Genomic DNA, 24,262 nt, shown 5'->3' on the forward strand with positions numbered 1-24,262 from the left:
TAGATTTGTCTCTGGGCAATGACGCCATATTCCAGGACTATAAAGCACCCATTCACATGATTGGAGCTGCTGCAACATTATTTGAGGAATATCAGGATGAAATTGAGCACATTCTTTGGCTCACCAAATCCTTAGATCTGAACACAACTGAACATCTGCGGTCCGTTTTGGAGACGACCTGACGCAGATTTCCGCCTCCATTCTCTTCACGGAACTGGGTAAGAAACTGCACGCGGAATGATATAATACTCCACTTGCTATCATTCATGACCTCTATGATTCCATTCCATGTCGCATCAGAGCTGTTCTGAGGGCAAAAGGTGGTCCAACACTGTATTAATCTGGTAATTTGCACTTCTATCAGCTGTTTCCACTAAATTGATAAGTATCTATATAAATATGTCACTATCTATAAGTCAATCAAATGCTAAACTCGCCTTATGCAAACATACGTGTCAAGAATTATATCTCTCGCATATTTCTGAAAATAAATAAAATTAATAATTATAAATAACGTTTTGACTCCTCTTTAAGGGATTCTCCTTCAGGTTTCTGACGGAATAAACGAGAAAAAAGGAATTAAAAGAAAAACTTTCATGGATCCATCACATATCTACTTAATTCCACTTATTTATGTTGAATCTACTCGGACTTCATTCGTGCCCAAGTGGCTCACACCTGTGCTTTTCAGCTGCGTGTGCATGTGTTTCCAGATTCGATTTCTAGTGGGTGTTTTCCTTGTGCAAAACCTGAGTACAAGTTTGGATTCCACTTTAAACATTATGTCTCATGTCCAACAGAATTATAGAAGCCTTCATCAGCTCGAACCTATCAATAGAAAGAAATCTGGAAGACATTTTGGATTCTATGTTTTCTAATTTTGAATAAGGCGAGTACTGTATTTGATGGACTCATATATTCATTGATCGTAAGTTAAACATTTTATTTATTAATTTTATTCCATACAGGTATGTGAAGCATCCAGATGGTATACCTGTTACCACAGATTTCCTGAAGACCGGACATTATCAATTGGATGTGCTAGGAGTTCGTTACGATGCTACTATACATCTAAAAGCACCATTTGACCCAGCGAACAAGAGGGTGCAAGGATCTTATGACACAAGCCAGCCTTAAAAATATATAGGAAACAATCATCAACAAACATTAAGCTCAATATACAAACACTGCCTTTTTCTGAGTAAAAGATAACAGTACATATGAAAATAGTTACCGAGAAACTTGCCTTTTGTGTTCAGTACACTTCAGATTTAGCTATAAAACAAATTCATAATAATAATATAATTTGCCATCTGTAAATGCAGCTGTATCGTAACACTAATAAGCAAGAATGTTACTGCGCAGTATTTTGATATGACCTTATCAAAATTGGGTTACAGTCCCGAATACAGTAGACTCACGAGTATCCGGTCTAGTTTTCTTTTATCGTAATTAAATGACGAAGGCAAGGCGTTGCATTGGCAACATTGTCAAGGCATTGGAAGCGGGTGTCTGCTACGATCCTCCTACGCGTCGTGTGCAAAATACAAATTGTGACAGGAAAAGAGCAACGTTCTGCTCGTTGTTCATTGTTTCGTCAGTGTGTAACGGATCTCAATACAGTAAGCTTGCCGCTGTTCCTGATTATAACTGTACAGTACGTACAGTACTGTATTCCTAAATTGTTCTTGATGTAGGCTTGATGTTCATAAAGAAATGTGTTCATAGAACTCCAGCCTATCCGGCTTTTTTGTTATCCGGCCTGCCCTTGTACTCGGGAGTCTACTGTACTTATATTGTTTAGAAAGAAAAAACTGTGTTCTGCTTTTTATTATGTCCAGTAATATTTTTAAAAGCGTAAACTGAAACACTTAACTCTTTACTATCAAAGAATACTCGAATATTAAACTTTAATGTTAAGATATTTACAAAAAAATCACACAATTTTAAATCAAAGTTACTTTTATTGTTTTATAGAAGTAAGTTCTACATATTGTAAATACCAATTATTTTCTTATAAAATGAAAGTCATTAACAAATAAATGCATACACACTAACTGTTCTTTGTACTTTCACTAGTAGTCAACTTGCTAACGGATTGGCATGAATTGTTACGTTATTGATCCTAGTATCTGACAATGGTCTATAGTTCTTCGGATTCACTGGTAGCTTCTCCAATTCATCTAATGTATCAAAGCCATCAATTACTCTGAAAAATAAGTGAGAATTTACAAGTTATGCATTAGTCTTGCGTATTTCTAACAATCACGACGCCTGTACTAAGATTAACTATTTATGTACAACTATACAAGTACTCATAGCTTCACATAATAATTATATGTATAGTACTATACACCATGGTTCTTGAGCTGAATTTTGGAGACCTAGCAACTAACGCATACTTATTTATTTATTTATTTATTTATTTACTTGTAAACATATAGCAACCTACTCCGTCCAACTTTAATTATTCTAAACAGTTTCAGCTAACTCTATTGCTTTCGTCAGTAGTTTTAGGAAACTTTCATGTAAAACTTTTCTCACTTCTGAGAATGTCATGTATCACTTTTTTCGTGTAGTCAGTTGACAAATGATGAGGCTTAAATTCTTGTTAATTTCAAGTTTTCTACAGTGGTTTATTGATAGTGCAGATCAAGAAGACATTGGAAGGTTCATGGTTTTGAGATGAAAAACACTAAGAAAACACATATTGGCATGTAAGCTATTGCTTAACAGAAGTAAGTTGAATAGGCATGTAATCTTATAAGTTTTTACTTATAACAGTAACTATACAAGTGCTTTTCAATTAACACAATTCTATAGAACTAGTTCTCCTTACATATATCGTTACAAAAGGACTTCTAGCGCAAGTCCCTTGATGTTGTGTATGTGGTGGAACTATACAGAGGTAATTTACTTTGAATTCGTTTCTACCGGTCGTACTATTAATGCCGACCTTTATTCAGAACAGTTGTAGAAAATGTCTGCTACACTCGCCAAAAAATATCCTGCATCGATGAATCGAAAGGTGGCCCTGCTGCAAAGGATAACACAAAACCACACTCAGTTCGAAAAAAACGCAATAAAAGTTCAGGAACTTGAAGACATCGAACTGATTGATGCCAAACCCCGTATATAATCCTGACCTTGCCCTTGCAGATTGCTACCTGCTTCGGTTGATGGCGCACTTTCTGACATGACGATGTTCCATCAACCAGGAAGTAGAGAAACAGCAGTGACTGACTTTTTTGCCTCTAAGAACAAGATGTGGTATCGATGGAATCGAGGAACTAGCAGAAGTCCAACACGAAGAACTATATATAATCTGCTTTCATTGTATTGTAGCAAATACAGGTATACTGTGTAGATGAATATTGCAATATTTATAACTCACGTTGTATAATATTAACTATTAAACGTCGTGAGCTATGAACGACTTTCTAAACACTCTTTCGTGACAAAAATAAAGTTTAGTCCATTGATAACACACGAATTTAGCGAATTTTGAATTGTTATTTGGCTGTTTTCATAAAAACGGAGTTGGCAGCAGTGGGGGGGCTATGAAATCTATGAAGGTCTTGTTCTGCAGTAATACAGTTTGAAGGAGTGTTACAGTTAATTGATTACAGTTGAATTCTACTTACTTTCCAAATATTGTATACTTCAAATCCAAATGTGGCTGTGGACCATAAGTAATGAAAAACTGGCTTGCGTTTGTATTTGGACCATTATTCGCCATAGAGAGTATTCCTCTTACACTGTGCTGTAAGGAAAAATAAAATCATCAATATGACTTCATGTTACATAAATGTAGTTGTGTGTTGTAAGAAGAATTCACTCAGTTTCTTGCTTTATTTATTTTCAAGTATATATAAAGCTTAAGAGAAAAAATACCTACGGGGTAGTAAGATATATGATGTATGATAAATTCGTGGTATGAAAAATTCGAAGACTAAGTTTGAGTAGATGAAGCAGAGCCGTTGTTAAAGGTTACGAATTGCAGCTAAGTCCAAATAGTGATGAGTGAGTGTGTTGAACAACAGCACATATATACTGTTGTATGAAATAATAACGATTAAATAGGACCAATACATATGGCCCTGCATTAAAACGGAGTCGGCTTGCATTAAAACAGTATAGCCGTAATAGCGCTACAAAAAAACATGACAAAGTACCCTGGAAATGAAATATTTCAAATTAACGTCCACGTTAGTCCCTTTTAGACTAAGGGAGACAATGATTAAAGCAAGTTTATTATGATGGAAGAATTGGTGGAATGAGGAAGTGGGAAGAAACGGGAGTATCCTGAGAAACACCTCGGACACGATGTCGTCCACCACAAACTTACTTGGGCTGGGATCGAACCAGGAACTTCACGCATCTGAGGTAAGCGCCCTACCATTACGCTACTGTCTCCCCCACCCCAAAGTACCCTTGAGATTTTCCTGAGAAAGAGCTTTTGCGTATCGAATCATCTAAAGATTCATTGAGACTTGAGTCGTTCGATAACCACACCACGTCAGGTTGTGGTTGTCGAAAGCCATCGCCCCACGAAGTGGAAGGACACCACAATTATAAAAAATGGAGGCAAGAGTTTATCTAAATCCCTTCAAGCACCAATCGGTTATGGTACGGCAGACAAGGATAGAAAAGGACTGGTCTCCCTAATGCTTCCGGTCGGGATAATCGGCTGAGAAACTGTAAAAACTTTTTGAACATTTTCAGGTCGCCATCCTGAGTGAGGTTTTCCTCATTCACACCAGGGAAATGCCGGGATGGTACCTAACATAATGGCTCCAGGTCGCTTTATTCCTTTTTTCCACCCTGATTCCCCGGGCAATGCAATTGCCGAGGGACGTCATCTCTCATACGTGACGGGTTAACATGGCTACAGATGTCGAAAGCCCAGAAATCTAATTCCTAATACTAATCCCTCATGCTTCGTAGGTATTTTCAACTGTTAGCTGATAGATGGAATACAAGGAATTCGCACATCATCAATTCAAATAGACGGGGATTATGCAATGCAAGCACTTCCTGCTATGTTACGGAGGACGAATTCTCTTTGGGATGATAAAACTTTTACAGTTGAGAAAATGTTCAAAACCCAAAATATAATGTATGCATCAAGCTTTCGTACTAGCTGTGAGAAAACCTGATAGATTCAACAGGGCCAATATCCTACCATACCCATGGTTTCATTAGAGAAGTGGTATAACGGTGCTACTCAGCTATAGTTATAAAAATCAAAAAATGAAAACTTCGAAAGTGAATCGAGACACAGTGCCAGAGAGACTCGTAAAAGACCAAAATGGAGCTTCCAGCAGCTAGCCAACATGACAAGAATGGCTCAGAAGGAAGGAATTCGACTCCGTTGCTCCAAATAATTGATCTTCCGAGAGTCCACACTTCAATCCACTGGACTCTAAATTATGATTAGCGCTTGAGAAAATAGTTTACATGACACAGCATTATTAGCCCATAGCGCTCATTGATTCCATCATCAGTAGTATATTACTTATTGAAAAGTAACCACAAACTCCAGGAGTATGTCAAGGCCCGTGGCGACCATTAGAAAAGTGATTGATGCTAACTGTCCACATTACCTTTAGGTAAGATGCACTAATATGAACTTATGATATCTGGATTCCTGTGTTCGTGCTTTACTAACCTTCCTTCTCATAAATTATGACGTAACTAGGAAGACTATATGTTAAAGAAATGAAAGACTAAAAATTACTCACCAATCTGCGTATAGACTTACTTTGGGGCACTGGTTTCTGATACCTGACTGTAAATTTCGCTGTCCAAAGTAAGTAAATCAACGTAGAGATTGGTGACTAATTTTTAGTCTTCCATTTATTAAAAGATGCGCACTACGCGAACTATGGAGTCGTATTTTTATGTACTTTTAAAGTTTTTTTTACATTAAAAGGCGTATGATTTGACAGCTTGCAAGAAATGGTTCAAAGGGATGAATCCTTTTTTAAATCCTGTCTGTAAATAAAGGTCTAGAACTTTTGAAGGAATGAAGAGTATTCACTATTTCTGAACATAATTTCACATCTATGCTATTAAGAATCCTCGCAGCATATGCGTCATTGACATGGAAAACCCGGGCTTGATTTCTGGTGGGAGCTTCTTTGGTTAACGTTCTAAGAAGGTCCTCATCTCATGGTCTCGATGTTAAAAAGTACGTTAAATTTCAAACCAAAATCATCCACAGAATTGCTAAAGTTGGTCACTCGTACCAAAGTAAATTTAAAGTATAGTTAAACTTAAAAAACACTGAAATTATATAATCAGAATCGAACACAGAGTGCTCAGGATTTGATAGCATTACGTCCCCAGGATTTTATAAAAGAAGGAAACTCTTTGAAACAAGAAAAAAAAAAATTCATTTTGTCATGAACGTATTCATTAATTTCATTCTTAAGCCACTTGTAGACGATCAAAGAAAGCTTCAACAAGACCAATCATGATTTCAAATTTACACGTTGAAAGGAATATTGTTCAAGACATTTGAACAAGAGTCTAGGTGGCAATTCAAACAAGTGGTCAAAAAATATGCAAACGCGTGAAAGCAAAACTGCGTATTGATTTAGTTCATTAATAACTAGAGTAGATCCAGGTTGTTTAATAACTACAGTATTAGCGTTCTAGTCCTAACTTTCTGTATCTTAAACTTAATAGATTGCATTAAACCTTGCAGATAACATGTCGGTAGATTTTGTAGGTACACCAGCAAATTTTCATCAGTACACTTTCATTAAGTATTTTCACTAAGTTAGTTGGTGAACTAACGTTACGAAAAGTATAGTGCTCCTTAAGTATAAAATCCTTTCTTATAATACTCCGATTTTTTTTTTTTTTTTTTTTAATCTTATTTTTCATACGGCGTACGGATAACAGAATGACGACTAAGAAAGATTTCTCGAATTGTTTCCAAAAATTGTGAATCAATACCACAAGTTAATAAGTGCCTTTTAATGTTATTTATGTTGTGGCATCGTAAACTTTGATTCAAAGAAGACTCTATTTCTCTGCCGCCCTTCTGTAAAATTCAACCCGCCATGGATCATTGAAACATAGAAAAATTGTGGAAAAAAATAATAATAATAAAAAAAACGAAATCAAGCGAAAAACATAACAATGACAATATTAACTCCTGTATTTACTGGATTTACCGCCCATATCTGCATCTAGCTCATGATACTGGTTAATACTAACCCGTCCTAAAAATGGTAATTATACAGTTAAAATGAGTGGGTGCATATGAAAGAGGATTGTCTAGGATATTAATTTCCACTGTCGGAGCACTTCTGTACAATGTAGGAAACTAGTATTTCATATTTACAAATGTAATGTTGATAGTGTCAAACCATTTCAAAGGCTATAGTAGGATGTACGATATCAAGTGTTCGCTGCACTATCTTCGTTTATGTGCATATCCTCCGTCACTGACGCCCCCTGTACTAGCCCCCTCCTGCTGAGCTTCTGCTCTGACTCGATTATAGTATTATCGCTTTTAGTGACAACCTAACACAAGCTGGTTTATGTTTTTATAGGTGTCGTTTTTGTGGAATACATTTGGACTCGTATTTACACACGTACGGGGAAATTCTGATAAAGTGAATTTGCACCCACGAATACAACTCCTACCCAAAGAAAAAACTTCTAAGGCACTATGAGTGAATTTCGTGATGAAATAACTGCATATAACAGGATAGCAGTGCATTAAATCGTGTCCAGGGCAATCAGTTTGCAAACATATTATCAATCTGTAAGCAGTTATTTGGGAATACGCCAAGGTAATAACAGTCCAGAACATCTTGAAATCATTTAAAGCAAGAAAAGTAAAAACTTAAAAAAAAAAAAAAAAAAAAAAAAAAAAAAATGACGGGCTATTCTTAAACTGGACCAGACCTTCTCCACAAACTTAGCCGGTATTCCTGTATAGTACATTCTGAAGTTAATATCTATACCTATCATTGCCTTTATAATTTTAACAATAATTATGACCATACAAGCACCGCAAGTACATAAATCGCTTTTGTTTATTTAGATAATGCACACTTTGAACATCATATAAACATGGAAAAGATTCATAAAAAGATATTAATTTAACAAGTGCCACTCCGTCCCATGATGTCAAGTTGTTTTGTCTTTCCTGCAATGAACTCGGGCGCAGATTTGCTATTGAACGCTCTTGAATTAGATTGTTTAGAACAGGACAGAAATGAAATCTCTTGAAAGAAACTACTGAATTTAAGACAGAAATGACGTCAGTGCTAAGGTAATTTTTATCAAATAGTCTTGGATCGTTTTGAAAACATCTTGTTCAAGTTTTCTTTGACGGTGCATTTACTCTCTTTCACAATTTCACCCTAAAACTTACCTGAAGAAGTGAACCACATTTTTCGAATGCCAGGAACAATAATTCGTTTATAAGAAAACATTAAATGCAATGACAGGGTACCTACTAAAATTCTAAAATGAAATTTCGTGACTTTTTCGTGGTCTTTTCTTTACCAAGCCATAAAATTTCGTAACATTCTCAAGAGCAAATCTGGGTGCGAATTAGGCCGAATTTTCATACTTGCGACAGAACCATGCTTTGCTTACGATTTGGAAGCGTCTGAAACCGACCATAGACATTTTTGGTGGTGACGTTTAATAGAACAAAATTTTCCAGTCTGTACTTATATTTGTACAGATAAAATCGTGACCCAAAAGCTAAATTTCGTGACTTTTTCTTGACTTTCATTAGCGTTTTCTGATTTCGTGACTTTTTAGTGACATTCGTGACCGACAATTCCGCGTACAATATTAAGAATAATAAATATACTATTACTTTTACTGCTGTACGAAGAATCATAACATTATTTTCTACGCTATGAGAAATTGAATATTTCTGTCTTGTATTGTCTGTCAAAAATTAAATGATGTCTCACGAGCATGCATTTAGACTCAAGGAAAAATGAATACACGAGCGAATGATTAAAGGAGAAGTGGAATAAGAATGTGTGAGAAAAATGCGACCACTCCGAAAAGTCACACAAGTCTGATGTCCCTTATAACCTCATGTGGCCTGCGATAGAACTAGTGGCCCTCGTACCAGAGCGCTGATCCACCGTGCCCGTGATATTCTATTCCATTATCATGTATCATATTTATGAAGTATCACTTTTCTTTTGAGGATTGAAAATTGCAAAACTTACACAAATCTTAAAAATGCTACGATACCTTCAAGTCTTCTTTAAATTCATCTTCAAATTTCCTTCCCCAAATGGAATTCCCATTCTTTCCAGTATTCGTTGGGTCGCCAGTCTGAACAATAAATCCTTTTATATTACGATGAAAACAGCAACCATTATAGTAATCACTAGCACATAATGCCAAAAAGTTCTGAAAATAAGCAATAATGCCACTTTATAATATAATAAACAAGAAAATATCGTGTTGTAAGTTTCTGGTATTCTAGTTGTTAATTTAATAAAAAAGAAAATCTTTACTATCATGCAAACGAGTTCTACACTTTAACCATTAACGTCCTCCCGCAGAAATCCTGTCCCAGTAAAAATAAATAATTTCTATTTCTGTAACAAACGCAGAAGATTACCATAATATAAATCAACGTATTGATCATAGAATAAAATGTTTTCCTATTCAGGATTATTTAAATATTTCTTCACAATGTGAAAACTTCCAGCTAATTTTCTATATAAAAATACACTGCTTTTACAGTTATAGTTTTTCTCTTTACTTGCATCATTATGTTCGAAACAATAATTTTCAGCTTACAGTTAAACGCTCTGTATTATAAAACTTAAAAAGCCTAAAATGCTTCTTCCATTTCTGGAAGTTTTTATTACATATCTATCACTATAAACAATCTCTTTTCAGGATGTTTGATTTCAACTTAATGAGTGCTACGCAACGTCTTGTCAACTCTTAGAAGTTCAGCCTTATTAGGACAAAAGGGGTTAGAACAAAGCACTCTCTGGTGCATACGTTTCATAAACCTTGGTTGCAGACAACTGTACACTGTTCGTTAGATTCATTCTGGACAATGCTTCTCCGTGATTATTCTATCTGACAGAGAAAGCAGAAAAAGAGTCGAACGGCATCGAGCAAGTGAAGATTGAAAACAAAAACTAAGTTGTTCATAATGGCCTATCAGTAATATGCAGTGCGGCAATACGAACATGTGGCGCAGCAGTGCAAGTGAGCTGTGTTACAAACAAAAGAGGAATGCTTCATGAGTAACTGATACCAAGTGTATTAATCTTGACTGACAGTCACATGTGTGGGCGTGGTAAGTGTAGGCAGGTGTTACTAAGCTGATCGTGGGTTCAACATGGAACAAAGAGTGAACATTAAGTTTTATGCGCGTCTGGGTAAGACTGATATTGAAACTTATTAAAAATGTTTCAACAAGTATATGGAGCCACTTGTTTATCCCGTGCGCATGTATTTGCATGGCACGGTGGCGTTTCAGGGAGGGAACAGAATCAATTGAAAACGACGAACACCCGGATGCAGCAAGGGCAGTGGGAACACAGGAACTGTTGGAGAAAGTGAGAACACTGATCATGAAAGACCAAAATGAAATTCTGCGAATTCTTGCTGAGGAACTGCAAGTGAATAAAGAAAAAATGAAATGAAATCTTTGAGTTTTACGTCCCACGGTTATGCCGGTGAGGCTAAAGGAGACGGTGATTATGAGAAATGAATGAAATGGTGGAATGAAGAAAGTGGGAGGAAACGGGAGAACCCCGAGAAAACCCACGCACACGGTGTTTGTCCACCACAAAGTTCACTTGGCGGGGGCTGGGATCGAACCCGGAACCCCAAGCACCAGAGGTGAACGCTCTACCACTGAGCCACCGCGGCCCCAAGTGAATAAAGAAGTTGTGCGGCAAGTAATAACCCACAAGAGGAAAGTCTGTGCCCGTTTCGTGCCTCACTCGCTGAAAGGTACTGATTCCTACCCTCAACAGGGACCCCAACTTCACCCTGAATATCGTTACTGAGGAGAAGACATAGGTTTTTCACGATGACCCGCCGAGAAAACGTCAGAATGCAGAGTGGAAGTCTCCAAACTCTCCTCAAGCCAAAAACACTGCGCCAATCAAAACTCAAAATCAAGTTTTTGCTCATTGTCTTTTTACGATAGTGAGAGCATTGTGCATGAGGAATCTATGTCTAAAGGACAGACTCTTAATGTTTCGTTTTACCTTGAGGTATTGAAAGGATTACAGCAACGAATAATGCGTGTGAGACCCGAGTATCTGTGGATGTTCAGTGGCCTCTATTCCATGAGAATATTCCAATCACAAGGCAGTGATTGTGCAAGGCTTTTTGCCCCAAAACGGGATTTTCGTGTTGCCCCACCTTCCCTATTCACCAAATCTAGTCTCGTGTGATTTTGTTTCTATTTCCTAAACTCAAGTCTGCACTCAAAGGTTCGTACTTTGATGACATAACGCCCATCAAGAGGACTGCGACAAGGGTTTTCAACAGCATTCCACAAACAGATTGCCACGTTCCTTTAGTTCACGGTACCCAGAATGTAATCATTTCACCTGTATATAGAGTTCAAGGACGTATATATTCCACCTGTATATAGTTTTTTCAACATTCATAATTTTCATAATTTTAACATTTTACCAGCTTATTATTATTATTATTTGTCCAATCTACATTGATGAAGAAGAAGGTAGTACGTTAAACAGTGTGACTGACTACAATATTGTGCCATGCTCATGTACAGTAGGTTTTCTAACTAGATATCATCCAATGTTATCTTTACTCATCATGGGGGAAGAGGGTGTTCTACCATTGATCTCTCGTAAGTCCATCCTTGAATCTCACCATACAATTTACCTTCCAAAGGAGGGTGGAAACATCTCTTGAGGTTGTTAACACACGTTCACATACATGGTGTACACAGTCATTGATAAATTTAAGACTAAAATTATCCAGAAGACCATTACATGTTTCTAACATGAAACATAGCAGTGGGTAAGTTATGGAGTTAGGCTTCCTAGAAAATATTTATAAAGGACATCAATATTTCGGAGACAGAAAATATTTAAAAGCCATCAATACTTTGGAAGGAAGTGGAGAAAAAACTGACATCGCATTCAACTATTTTCAATTAAAAATAATAAATATTGTATTAGTAATATGTTCATTCAACATATATGTCAGAACTTGTTTATGTATATTGTTTTCCTCAAATTTGAGTAATCTTTGAAAACAAAATTTTTCTGGTTTACATTTAACGATTATGCATTTTGGGCTAAAGGAAAAGAATGATTTCTGATGAGTATATTCTTAAGATACTTTAATAAAATTTCTTCCAAAATTTGAAGAAACCACAGTACACCAGTAGATTAATTATAGCAATTGACTGATAAATACAAGTGTGGTTATCCATTAATAGTGAGGATTATGGGGCTTTGACGCAGTTTATAATTCTATTACCCCCCCCCAAAAAAAAAAGACTACCAACACTTAAAAAGAGTCGAATTCTTGAATGATAAATTTGCTTGTTTAATGAAGTTTCGCGTCTTTTTTCGGCATCGAGGCTATATAAGACTGGTCTTATAGCTTAAGGTGGAAACCGAACCATCATAATATGTTCAAATTTCTATGTCCTCCAAACGAAATTCGAACTTGGAACTACGTGACAAAGAAGCGCGGCGCTAGCCACTAGACCAGCAAGAGAGCTCTTAAATGATAAGACAATCGTACACTAAATTGAAAGAAGGGTCGTATAATGTATCGTACATTATAAATTATACGAAATAGTGATCATAAATTTGCACACCAAAGAAAACACGGAACAGCGTTAAGAATGATTTCTATTGAAAATTGGAACGAATTCTTGAAAATGTTTGGAAATTCGAGATGAAAGTGATTATAAGCGATTTCAACGCAAAGAGAGGAAAGGGACGACTAACAATTGATAAGAAAACAATGACAATGAAGTAGGCTGATAAACTTCGCAGCATCTAAGTTTGATCGGTGCATCCATATAATCTTAACACTAAAAAATTTCAGTGGGTGATGAAAATGTAGTCTATTATGAGATCAAGGTTGACTATAGAGGAATCGTAGGATAAACTGCGACATTGTGAAGAAAACAGCTGAAACGAAGCTTATGATTTATTAGAGGGGAAAAAATAGTTTGATGAAGTGTAAAATGAAATGAAATTTCTTCTTTTACGTCCCATGGTTAGGCCTTTACGCTAAATGGGGTGGATGATTAATGTAAGTGAATGATAATGTAAGAATTGATGGAATGAGAATGTTAAAGGAAATGGGAGAAATCCAATCCCCACGGACACGATGTAGTCCACCACAAATTAACATAACGTGGGATCGAACCAGGGATCCCTCACCCCAGAGGTAAGCTTTCGACCATTGTGCTTGATGAAGTGTGTACAGACGCATTAGCTTCGGAACTGATCGTTTTAAATACTGCAAAATACAAGTAAATATTAAGTTTCCCTTATTTTTAGACGCAAGAAGAAATAGAAGATGGATAGAATTGCTGAACTTTTAGAGGCAAATAATAACAATAGTAACATACGCCATTTACATAAAGGAAGAGTAAAATTAAGAGACGGGCATAAACCCAATGAATGTGTTTCAGGATGAATCTGAAAACGTTCTTCCTTAATTTATTTACTACATCAAGAAAACAATACTGACCCTTTTTCAATCGCTGTTCTTTCCAATGTACTTGATATTTATTTGAATAACAGTAAATGGTTAACCTTATAGGATAAAAGGGAAATATCACTCTATGGTCTGTTATTAATAGATTGTTAATTGATTTTTAAGTCTAACGTCCCGTTCAGCAGCGAGGCTATATGAGACGTGGACCTACTGGTTAACGTGGAATCCGAACCACATGAGCTCCCACTGACTGTTACTAATAGATTCATTGTATTCTCTATAAAGGTAAAAAAAATTAAGTTTCCATAAAACTACTCAAATCTGTGCAGTCATTTCAGAGTAACTGGATCAATACTTGTATTACGGACTTCTCAGTTTTGGAATCAAAGAAGAGGGAACAAAGAAGGTAAAGAAGAAGGAAACAATACTTTTGAAAAATGACCAAGTTAGTTTCAATAACTTCTCCAAAACTTTAAAATATTATATATATATATATATATATATCCAGGATGGCCCAAAAGTAGGTATACACCCCTGCATTGATCAAGTATAACATTCTAGCTTATGGGTTTATTGCTTCCGCTCTTCCGAGCTTAAGGTATAGGTAAAAAAGGCTTTAAAAATAAATAATAAAGAAACTGATGGATAACAATGAGAAAGGATATAAAATACAGCTAGTTGATTCGTACGGGACTACTACCTACCTACTTTTGGGCCACCCTGTATCTATCTATCTATATCTATATATATATATATATATATATATATATAACATTACGTCGTTACGTTCTTTACAGATGAAGATTTCCGCATTAAACTAAACGGTTAACTAGTAATAAAAATTATCTCTTAGCTTATATCCACTTAAAGATTTGTTATTACATTATTTCAACACTCGCTGGGTCTTTACCAGTAATCCATACCTCGTTACATACCAGACAGTTAAATAAAAGGTCCTCTATGCCCGGTTCTTTATTTCCTCATGTTTCCTTAGTTGTGTCTACCATCTTGTCTAGCGTGTTTGACACAACACTAAAAACCACTATGAAAGATGGCAGACATAACAAAGGAATACTTGAGAAAAAAAAAACCGGAGAAAGAGGAACTTTTATTTAACAGTCCGGTATGTAACGAGGCATGGATTACTGACGAAGACACCAGCACGCCTTGAAATTATAATTTTTAGGTAGATACAAGGTAAGAAATTCAATCATTTTGTATCTTATAGCATTTTTATATCATTAACTAGTATCTCGTCGTCAATAATTGTATATTAAATATTATGTAAAGGTTTCCTGGTAAGCATACCTTTTGATTTTTTTTTTTAAGTGAATAACTTTAAGACAATGAAGAACATTAAACATTTAGAAAGTGAGTCAGGATACTTAGAGAATACTATTAAATAAACTAATTGTTGTTTTAAAAACATTTCGCGACATTTGTAGCACAGAATTGTAAGTTCCCCACAATTATGACGTCATCAATTGCGTATCCAACGAAACAGTTATCAGAATATTTAGTAATGATTTTCACATACCACTCGGCTCACTTCCTTAATTTATAAGGAGTCTGGTTTACCAAAAACTTCTTCATATATTCATACTACGATAGAAGGAAAGATGGGAGGAAAGCGTGGAATAGAAAGAAGAACACAACTGATCGATGATTTGAAAAATAGAAGAAAATATTAAGAGTTAAAAAAGGAAGCTGAAGATCGTGAAACAATGGAAGAAACATTTCGAGATCCAAATCTAAAATTGAAAAAAAAAAAAAAAAAACTCATTAGTCCCAGGACCTGTCAAAAGTTAGAATACTTAATAATAATAATAATAATAATAATAATAATAATAATAACCCTGTCCATCCGTGTACAAAATCTCAGAAACTACTCAATGGACCATCATACCACTTTAACCAGGATGCAGAGGGTCGACGTTAGGAATAGAGTTGTACGATGGAGGTGATTTTCTCTTAAGCCGCTATTCAAACCAAAATGGCATAAACCAATCACTTCCGGTTCCAAGGTTAATTGAAATAGAGTGGAAACAAGTTACATATACCAAGAAGCGGTTTTCTGTAATTACTTAAGCATCCCAATTTTCATTAAAATTTCTCTAATAAATCCGGAAATGATAGAAACCTACTACCACTTCCGGTCTCAATATTAATTAAAAAATATCATACCATACAACTTTTTCCGTGGTGCACGTGACACTGTTACTTGTTTAAACTTCTTCATTATCTCGGAAAACATCAAGAAAAGTGGAAGTAAGTGTAGTAAAGATGTATTTTGATAAAAAAAAAAATAAAAAAAAGAGAGAGAGAGAGAGAGAAAGAAACAAAACTTACTTCACATGTTTTAGGACAATATTCACAAAACAACTCAATCTTCAGGTCACCAACGTCGGTATGAAGAGTAACTGACTGTCAAAAGTAAAAGAAAAGGCAGCATTAGAAAATTACGTAAGAAAAAGAAATCTTTGCTCTTCTGCATCGACACTTATTTCGTATTGAAATATTCCTTATAAATTACTACAAAATATCTTCAAATAAATACAGATCAAGAGTAAATATACCTTCAAATATACCACCAGCTTCAAACATCGATATGTCACCTAAGACGTACCTGAAGATCAAAAATAGCCCACATCAGCATCGACGACTTTCGGCCAACGTTCTGGAAGGCCATGGATTCCATCGCGGTAGAACTTGGTGTGTGAAGCGTATCAAGTGCACTTTGCACCTCTACTAGGGATTTGAACTGGCGTCCTCGATGGTGATTATCCAAGGAATGGAACAGGTAATAATCGGAAGATGTAATGTTCGGGGAGTATGGTGGATACAACAGTGTTTCCCATCCAAAGAGTAGAATGGTGTCCCGGGTCATGCTAGCCATAATGAGGCTTAACGTTGTCCTGTAACAGGACCTCTTTGTGACTTATAAGTACTGGCTCCAGAGTTTTGAGTTTCTCTTGAACACGGCTCAACTACTGACAGTACACAGTTCCATTGATGCTGTGACCAGCTGGTGGCACTTCGCGATGCATGATGCCACGAGCAGTCTACCAAACACACAGGACAGCCTTCTTATGGTGCAGTGCTAGTTTCGGCTGTTTTGGAACCGGTTCATGGGATGCTAACCAATGATGACGGTACCATGCAGCTTCGTACAGGACCCGTTTCTCATCACATGTCAACAACCTGTCCAGAAATGTATCCTTCCTCAGACGAGACAGCAAAGAATCACAAATGTCTGCTCGCGTTGCCTTCTGGCCCGCAGTCAAATCATGTTAGGGGATCCATCGACCTAACTTGTATGGCTTTCCAAGTTAATAGAGGTGCTACCGAATGGTTTCTCCACTCACACTGAATTGTAGTCCCAGTTCCTCACGTCTGACCACTGTTTGCCTAAATTGCTCCATGAAGATCATCATTTTGTTGTGGTCTTCTGGCACGTAGTACATCTTCGAATGTTTCGTCGCCGTCCTTAAACTTGTTAAACCACCGCTGCACTGTCCGCGTAGCCACGACATCCTTACCAACGGCCTGGAATATCATTCGCCCCGCTGCAGCGGCATTTGACCCGTTTGAACTCGTACAGCATACATGCCCTTATGACGCTCTGTGGAAATCCCATGTTCACTCTCTCCTTACGCAAGTGCACGGTGTGTAAGCTTTAATAATAATAATAATAATAATAATAATAATAATAATAATAATAATAATAATAATAATAATAATAATAATAATCAGTTTGGTTTCTTCTGCTCTCTCTCTCTCTATTATATATATATATATATATATATATATATATATATATATATATATATATATATATATATATATATATATATATATATATATATATATATATATATATATATATATATACCGGGTGATTCAATAAGAACGTACCACGCCTATATTGCAGCTAATATTGCACGTAGAGCCTTCAAACAAAAAATTGCATACCAAATCGCATGTATAGAATGCAATAAAAATAGTAGCGAGACCAGTGGCGTCTCATGAATACCTCCAACGGGGGGCAACTTCAAAATTTGCAATGGAAAGAGGTATTACTGTTGGAATCGTTCGAAAGGACATTAAATGTCATGCAACTTTAGAGGACAAACTTTCTTATATCCTTTCCCATTTAGCCGCTAGAGGCGTTGTTGCAAACTTGTATCTGACTACCCGTAACAGGCCTTTATCTCAGCTAATAATGCACACAGAACCGTCAAACAAACAATTAAATTACTAAATCGTATGCGCAGAATTCAATAAAAATAGGAGCGACATGAGTGGCGTATCGTGAATATCTCCAACGACGGTCATCTGCAAAATTTGACATGGAAACAGGGGTTGGTTGTGCCTCCATTGAAACAAGCGCACAATGGGAGAAACGTCGAGAGGAAACACGTTGTCATATTTCTTCCTCGTTGGCAGCAACACGGTCGCATTACTAGGTGAAAGTCAGATGGTGAGAGGGTGTTTCCTGACTGGGATTTTCCAGTGTTCCATCAGTCCTACCAGGCAAATGCCTACTAAAACAGGCCCTGGCCGGTACCTTCCCAAATCCTTTCCATGTTGTTGTTTGATATCCAGTATAAAATAGCCTCTGAGCTTCATCTGGTGATTGTTAAATAAATAAATATCATTCCCTCGTCAATCTGTTATAGCATATAAGTTTATTATGTCTGACTTCCGAGACTTTCATAAACATTCGTACTAGAGTAACAATGAAAAAGAATCATTGTTTTATTACAATCCAACGTATTACTTTAAAAGACTGAAAAAAATGCAATCTTTGTATGGGACGCTCAAAAATCACCTAATTTGTTAATGCACCTCTTGCTTCCGCCTTTGCTACTCCTACAGAAACTTCTTTCAAATGGAACAGAAATGTTGAAAATGTATTTTCTATTCATTTATTACATACGTAATAATTTGTTACCACCTATCAGGTGCTTCGGACCTGCAAAATCGGTAAAGTCCCAAATTCTGTAATGCACTGAATGTTCCTTAAGCTTGTTTAGAGTCAGGAAAGTACTGAATTTTCTGTTCATGGATCATATGCGTAATACTGTTCATCTGAGCGTTTGGTTTCCAAGGCTCTCAAATATATAACCACCATCACGGTTTACCCAGTCCTGAAGGTTTCTGAATTTTTAACAAGAATTCAACATATCATTACGAAACTTTCACTTAAAAAAAAAAGAAAGAAAAATTCCGAAATACATTTAAGTCAAGCACAACAAACATGAGTAAGTGGTTAGCTTTTCCGCTTCTATTGGGAAATCCGGGATCCAGTCCCGCATTCGACCATTCCGACAAAAGTTCTTAATTCCATCTGTGAATGTAGAGATAGTGCGTGTACTGTGATTCCAGGCTGATTTCATTTCTTATGCTTTAAATTGTTGCTATTACTAATTACCAGCAATGACGGATTTGCGAAAGGGTGGGGGTGTCTTTCGAACTGAAGCCTGTTCTCCGAAATTACGGACTTTCTAAAACAAACGAAATTTTAGTTATGTCTTTACTCAAACTTCAAGCTCCCCTCAAATGAAAATCAGGCATTTTAAGAAAAAACTAACCATTAATAAGAAAAACCCTCCCAAAACACTTTTCTAAATCCGTACTGATTATTTGTATAAAATGGTATTCAAGGTTGCATCCGGAAGATTATTGCTACATCATTACACAGCTACAGTATAACAAATGTGGAAGTGTTCTCTGACGGATATACTGAAAAACGTAAGTTTAACTATGTGCTAGAAACTAGACTACTACGCTCGAAGAAATGAAACACGAATAACTAAAAATGATATCATCTAAAGAAGAAAAAAATGTCGATAACTCAGAAGTTAAAATAAAGTTATATAGCCTCTAAAATTGCTCTCAAATACTACGTACTTAATGTTCAATTCATAAAACACATGCTTCATCCATCATGATGGTGAATTCTAGAGAGAAATATGGCATTTAGGTCATGAAATCTTGTTTAACTATAGAGTATACTATAAGAAAGCTATTTAGATAGAAAAATCATGAAAATGAAAAAAGCCAAAATTTCCGTTTTTTCCCTAGAAAGGCGGCTTTTTATGTATAAAAAAAACATCAATTCAAAAAACCGTCTATTTTGCACAACATGATACTTTCTTTTCACAAAAGTTAAACTCATATTTGGCAGGGGCATACCTTAAAAAACTAGCTTGTGGTGTGAAATAAATAGAAAATACGCAAATTTCGCCTAAAGTTATAAAATCTGAAAAGATTTAACTTTCGGAGAGGGAATCGGACCCCTTTATAAATACGCCCCTATTATCTGGGAACAAACAAACAGACGCGCACACAAGAGAATTTTCGTCGTATTATGTCCATGGTGATTTTCTCGTTGGAATAGTTAACGATTTAAAAACTTTATGTTACGAAGATAAGAAAGCAGAATTCCTCCGTTACCCGTTCAAAACGGGATTTTCCCTAATCATCCTCTGCATGAAACACTCGTTCTCATACTGTGCTGTACATACATTTGCATCTTATTGTATTATGATTATCTTCCATAATTAAAATAACACAACAGAGGCTGGATTTTACTTATTTTCACTTTAAATTAATTTACTTCGGAATTTGATTTAAATCAACGATTTTTATTTAAAAAATCAAGTGATTTAAATCTCAATTTAAATCGGACTGATTTAAATCAATCCACCCTGGTCCAAAGCAGGCAAACGATAAGCCTTGATAGCAGTGAACATGGGATCCTTTGGCGCGACATCGAAAGTGTTAAGTATCGTCAGCTGCACGGTCTCTCATTCTCGGGAAAACGCATGCTGCAACGTTTTCTTTCACGCTTATAACTGGAAAAAATGTGAAATATACCGTGACGAAATACATCGCATCACACGTCATTCCGAACACAAAAAACATGAAGCTGCCGGTTTCTAACACTTCCGACTTCCCTCCGAAGCACTGGATGTCCATTGTTGTCAAGGTTTACCTCATGCCTACTTTGGACCCTCCTTGAAATCAGGATATATCTGAAGACCCTATTTAGAGCATATGTGAGAATTACACACTGTAGGGAATACCCTGTTCACCTATTAAAAATTGGCGAAACATGCACTTTTGGATTGTGTATGTCTGGTTTCCTTTACACAGATAAGCTCCACTATCCACAGGTTCTGGAATTCGAAACAGGACCTGTTGAAATTTGGTTTTTGCGCGATTTTGGACAGCCCTAACTCTGAAACTATGCACTTTTTGCCATAGATACATATGAACTTTTTCATTTTGATGTGAGGAATCACCTCTTACAGTTTGTCGGTATAGCTCATTAACACCCCATATATAAAATATTAAAATATATCGTGTGCATAAATATGAAAAATCAAGCAAGGTAACAAAGTGCCCCTTGCAGGTGTTAACTGAACTGCCAAAAGCAGGTAGTATGTAGGATATACCCACACCAACAACTGACCTTCGCGTTATCTCTATTCACATTCAACAAATGGTGTGAGGGCCAATTGAACACAGTCAAACTTCAATTTGTGTATTGCTACACCCTTACGTATTATCCCCCCCCCCCCCAATCCCCGATTGCATACATTGATTTTCGATATCACTACGATCATAGATTACTCACACTTCAATTACCTTTTCGTAACATGAAATTTCTCCTGTACACATTATGATTTTTTTACCTAATTTTGGCCCCCATCTGTCGGACATAACTCCTTTATTTCAGTTTAAACTAGTTTATATATATATATATATATATATATATATATATATATATATATATATATATCCAGTTGGTTTGAACCAAAGTGCCCGTTTCACACATAAAATTACACTACTATAAAATTAAAGTGCAAGGAACTCAAAGGAACCTGCGCTAGACGGCTACCAAAAAGGAGAAATGCGTCTAAAAGAGTCAGGGCAGGGCGAAATTGGTACGCCGTACGGATAGAGTTGCCAACTCGGAGAAAAAAAAAAAAAAAAAAAAAAAAAACACAGCACCTTCTCAAAATTTCCTATAATATAGGCCTAGATTTAAGTGTGAAGTATATCTGCTCGGACCCATCCATGGTAAGGAAATATACTATCGTGAACAAAAGTGCGTTAGCACCTGTATTCTGCATATCCTTAGTACACTCACTAATAAGCTTAATAGATACATTGTGCTAGAAATGGGAAGCTGAAATCGTCATTGATCATTTTATTATATTTACCAGTAACTGCCACTTCTTTAAAATTATCGAAACAGTTTAACAAAAGTATATTGATCTTTACGTGACAATTTTGGATTTGGAAAATGAAATTTATTCTTCAAACTTATACTTCAACTACAGGAAATTGCTTTAAGGTGTCCTTTTCACTCTCAATACATGTATAAAATTCCTTACAAGTAAATTCCAAATTTTCTCTGATACAGTCCCTGTTATCTCTTTAAAATTATCTAAGCAAATGATCAAAATATATGAATCATTGCTGGCAAGGTTCTAGAACACAGGTCCACCTTCTTATTTAGCTGTAATAAAGACAGAAAAGAACGTGCCCTGTGGGGCTCTAACCCGCCTTCACTTACTAACGCTCGCTCGGCAATGCAATGTGAATTAATATTAAACTGTGGTATAGAAAGGAATCAACCTAAATACTAACCTATATGAGGGGACCTGTGTTCTAGAATCTTCCCATCGTGGCTAGATGGTGAAAGGTGATAGTTTTGGATTTACAGAATAAAAGTTACTTTCTAAATCTTCGAACTAGATACAAAATCGGTCATAAAGGGTCTGGTAAGGAGTTTGAGTTAATGTTCCGTTAAGGGGGTCCAAAACTACACGGGCCCCCCTTAAGTTAACCTAACCTAACCTGATATAACGTTATATTATGTAATCAAACGAAAATCAAGAGAAATAAGTGGTGTCAAAGACACTGGACCCCCTTAACGGAACATTGACCGAAGTTTTTACCGTTCACCAGCTTTAATGAAAATAACAGCAATTTGGCCTATGTTTAGCAGAAGGGGTCCAGATCTTTTCTCTAAAAAATGATACAATTGTGGCAATTTTTGTTCACATTCGGTTAGTTTAGGGTAGGGTTGGTTAGTTTAAGTAAGGTTAGGCTAGTTTAGGTTACGTTAGGTTAGTTTAGTTTATGTTATATTAGCGTAGGAGTCCCGCATAATTTTCCAAAAAATGATAGAATGTCGCTCATTTCTACTAATATTACGTTAGTTTAGGTTAGTTCAGGTTAGCTTACGTTAGTTTATGTTAGGTTAGTTACATTTGGTTACGTTATGTTATGTCTAAGTACTTGCATCATCCATTTCTCCTGTAAATTTTGTGTTTTTTACGTGCTTTTGGACCCCTTGTACTAAACATACCCCAGCAATTTTTCCGGCCAGGCCGGTGAGAAACCGGCTAGTCGGCAACCCTACGTACGGAGCAGATACATTAATGAAAGTGTATTCACGTAAACGATGTGTAAAAAAAGACAACACAACCTGTCCTAGGTACTAACTAAAGCAAGAAGTGCATATAAGCATAATCAGTCTCACATAACCATTGTTGATTTCTTGCTCTTGTCAAAAACAACTACATATTTCTTGCGAAGTTTAACAATTTTATGCAATGATAAAATAGCACGGCACCCAACTACTACTTAAACTAAGAAAAGTGATGTATATGTAACCTCATTTCTTTATCAGCATGAAAAAAATAACGTTACCATAGATATTGGGCCATTCTCAATCTGCAGAAGATATTAATCTAAATTTCCTAATTTATTCAACTTTACTTTTAATCAATACCTAAGGCAATACTCCGTTTTAAAAACGATGTATGTATGTTTTCTTACCATCAGAAATGTATCAAACAATAAATGTACAGATTTAATATCATCATAATTTCAAATAAAACTTCTTGCATTCCATACAAAGTGTTGCAGGGTTGTAAGGTACTGACTATAATTTCCCTCAAGGAAGAATAGAATTTCCCACAATAGTAATTATTTTCCTCATCTACAAATAAGTTTATAGAAATAAAATACAAATACAATTTAACATTATAGATCTACAGCTCATCCCTACGAACCTTTCCTAATGATATCGGTACAGTATAACGTAAAACAGAATAATTTATTTTAAGATTGGGGACTTATCTAGAGTGATTCTGATGCGTAATTAGTGCCTTACTAATAGAGTTCTACTTTCCTCCAGTAGTCAGGCTTTAGTATGCCGCTAATCATACGTCAAAACGTAAGGCCCTGGATCTTTTCTTTGTACCAAAATTACAGTATAAGGGGCAAAAAAGAATTCTTCTGACTCTGTAATGAAATATATGAAACAGGAGAGTGGTCAAAAAACTTCCTGAAGACGCAGGGTATTTGCCAGAAATTTTCTTCACGGGGATGTAATGAATTAGAGAGGGGAGTAGATTGTAATGATATGTTTTATGTATAAAGAAGAAGAAGAAGAAGCAGTTCTTAAGCATATCTTTGCATAGTAGCCTACTACATACACTTCACAAATTTAGCATAACCACGGCAAAGTATTGCATAAAAGAAA

At 36.0% G+C, this 24,262-nt stretch overlaps 2 protein-coding genes across 3 annotated transcripts in view; one reads left to right on the forward strand and one right to left on the reverse strand.

The window, feature by feature from the left end:
* The window catches only part of Sardh (Sarcosine dehydrogenase), a 110,908-nt gene extending 108,851 nt beyond the window's left edge, over nt 1-2,057 (forward strand). Inside the window, exon 17 of the mRNA XM_081764679.1 lies at nt 969-2,057. Coding sequence (XP_081620805.1) covers nt 969-1,137 — 169 coding nt within the window. The 3' untranslated portion in view covers nt 1,138-2,057. The remainder of the gene's footprint in view (nt 1-968) is intronic.
* On the reverse strand, nt 1,945-23,709 carry LOC145690106 (peptidyl-prolyl cis-trans isomerase-like 3). Of its 2 annotated transcripts, XM_081764680.1 has the most exons (5): nt 23,554-23,709; nt 16,042-16,116; nt 9,247-9,408; nt 3,645-3,763; nt 1,945-2,209 (listed from the first exon to the last, which is right to left on the reverse strand). In XM_081764680.1, exons 1-5 carry the CDS (start codon nt 23,554-23,556, stop codon nt 2,083-2,085), a joined length of 486 nt encoding a protein of 161 aa, XP_081620806.1. In that variant the 5' UTR covers nt 23,557-23,709; the 3' UTR covers nt 1,945-2,082. The 2 variants fall into 2 exon arrangements, with proteins under 2 accessions (XP_081620806.1, XP_081620807.1); XM_081764681.1 differs by lacking the exon at nt 16,042-16,116 and having other exon boundaries at nt 23,554-23,689.
* Between the last annotated feature and the right edge of the window lie 553 nt (nt 23,710-24,262).

Source organism: Thermobia domestica, chromosome 7, assembly GCF_964235325.1.
Source record: "Thermobia domestica chromosome 7, izTheDome1.hap1.1, whole genome shotgun sequence".
Lineage (NCBI taxonomy): Eukaryota > Metazoa > Arthropoda > Insecta > Zygentoma > Lepismatidae > Thermobia > Thermobia domestica.

Excerpts from the sequence above, each read along its gene's own strand:
- LOC145690106 (XM_081764680.1), bottom strand. Across the intron at positions 9,409-16,041 it reads ATTGTCCTAAAACATGTGAA|AACTTTTTGGCATTATGTGC; the intron begins GTAAGTTTTGTT and ends GCTTATTTTCAG. Across the intron at positions 2,210-3,644 it reads AAGTATACAATATTTGGAAA|AGTAATTGATGGCTTTGATA; the intron begins GTAAGTAGAATT and ends CTTATTTTTCAG.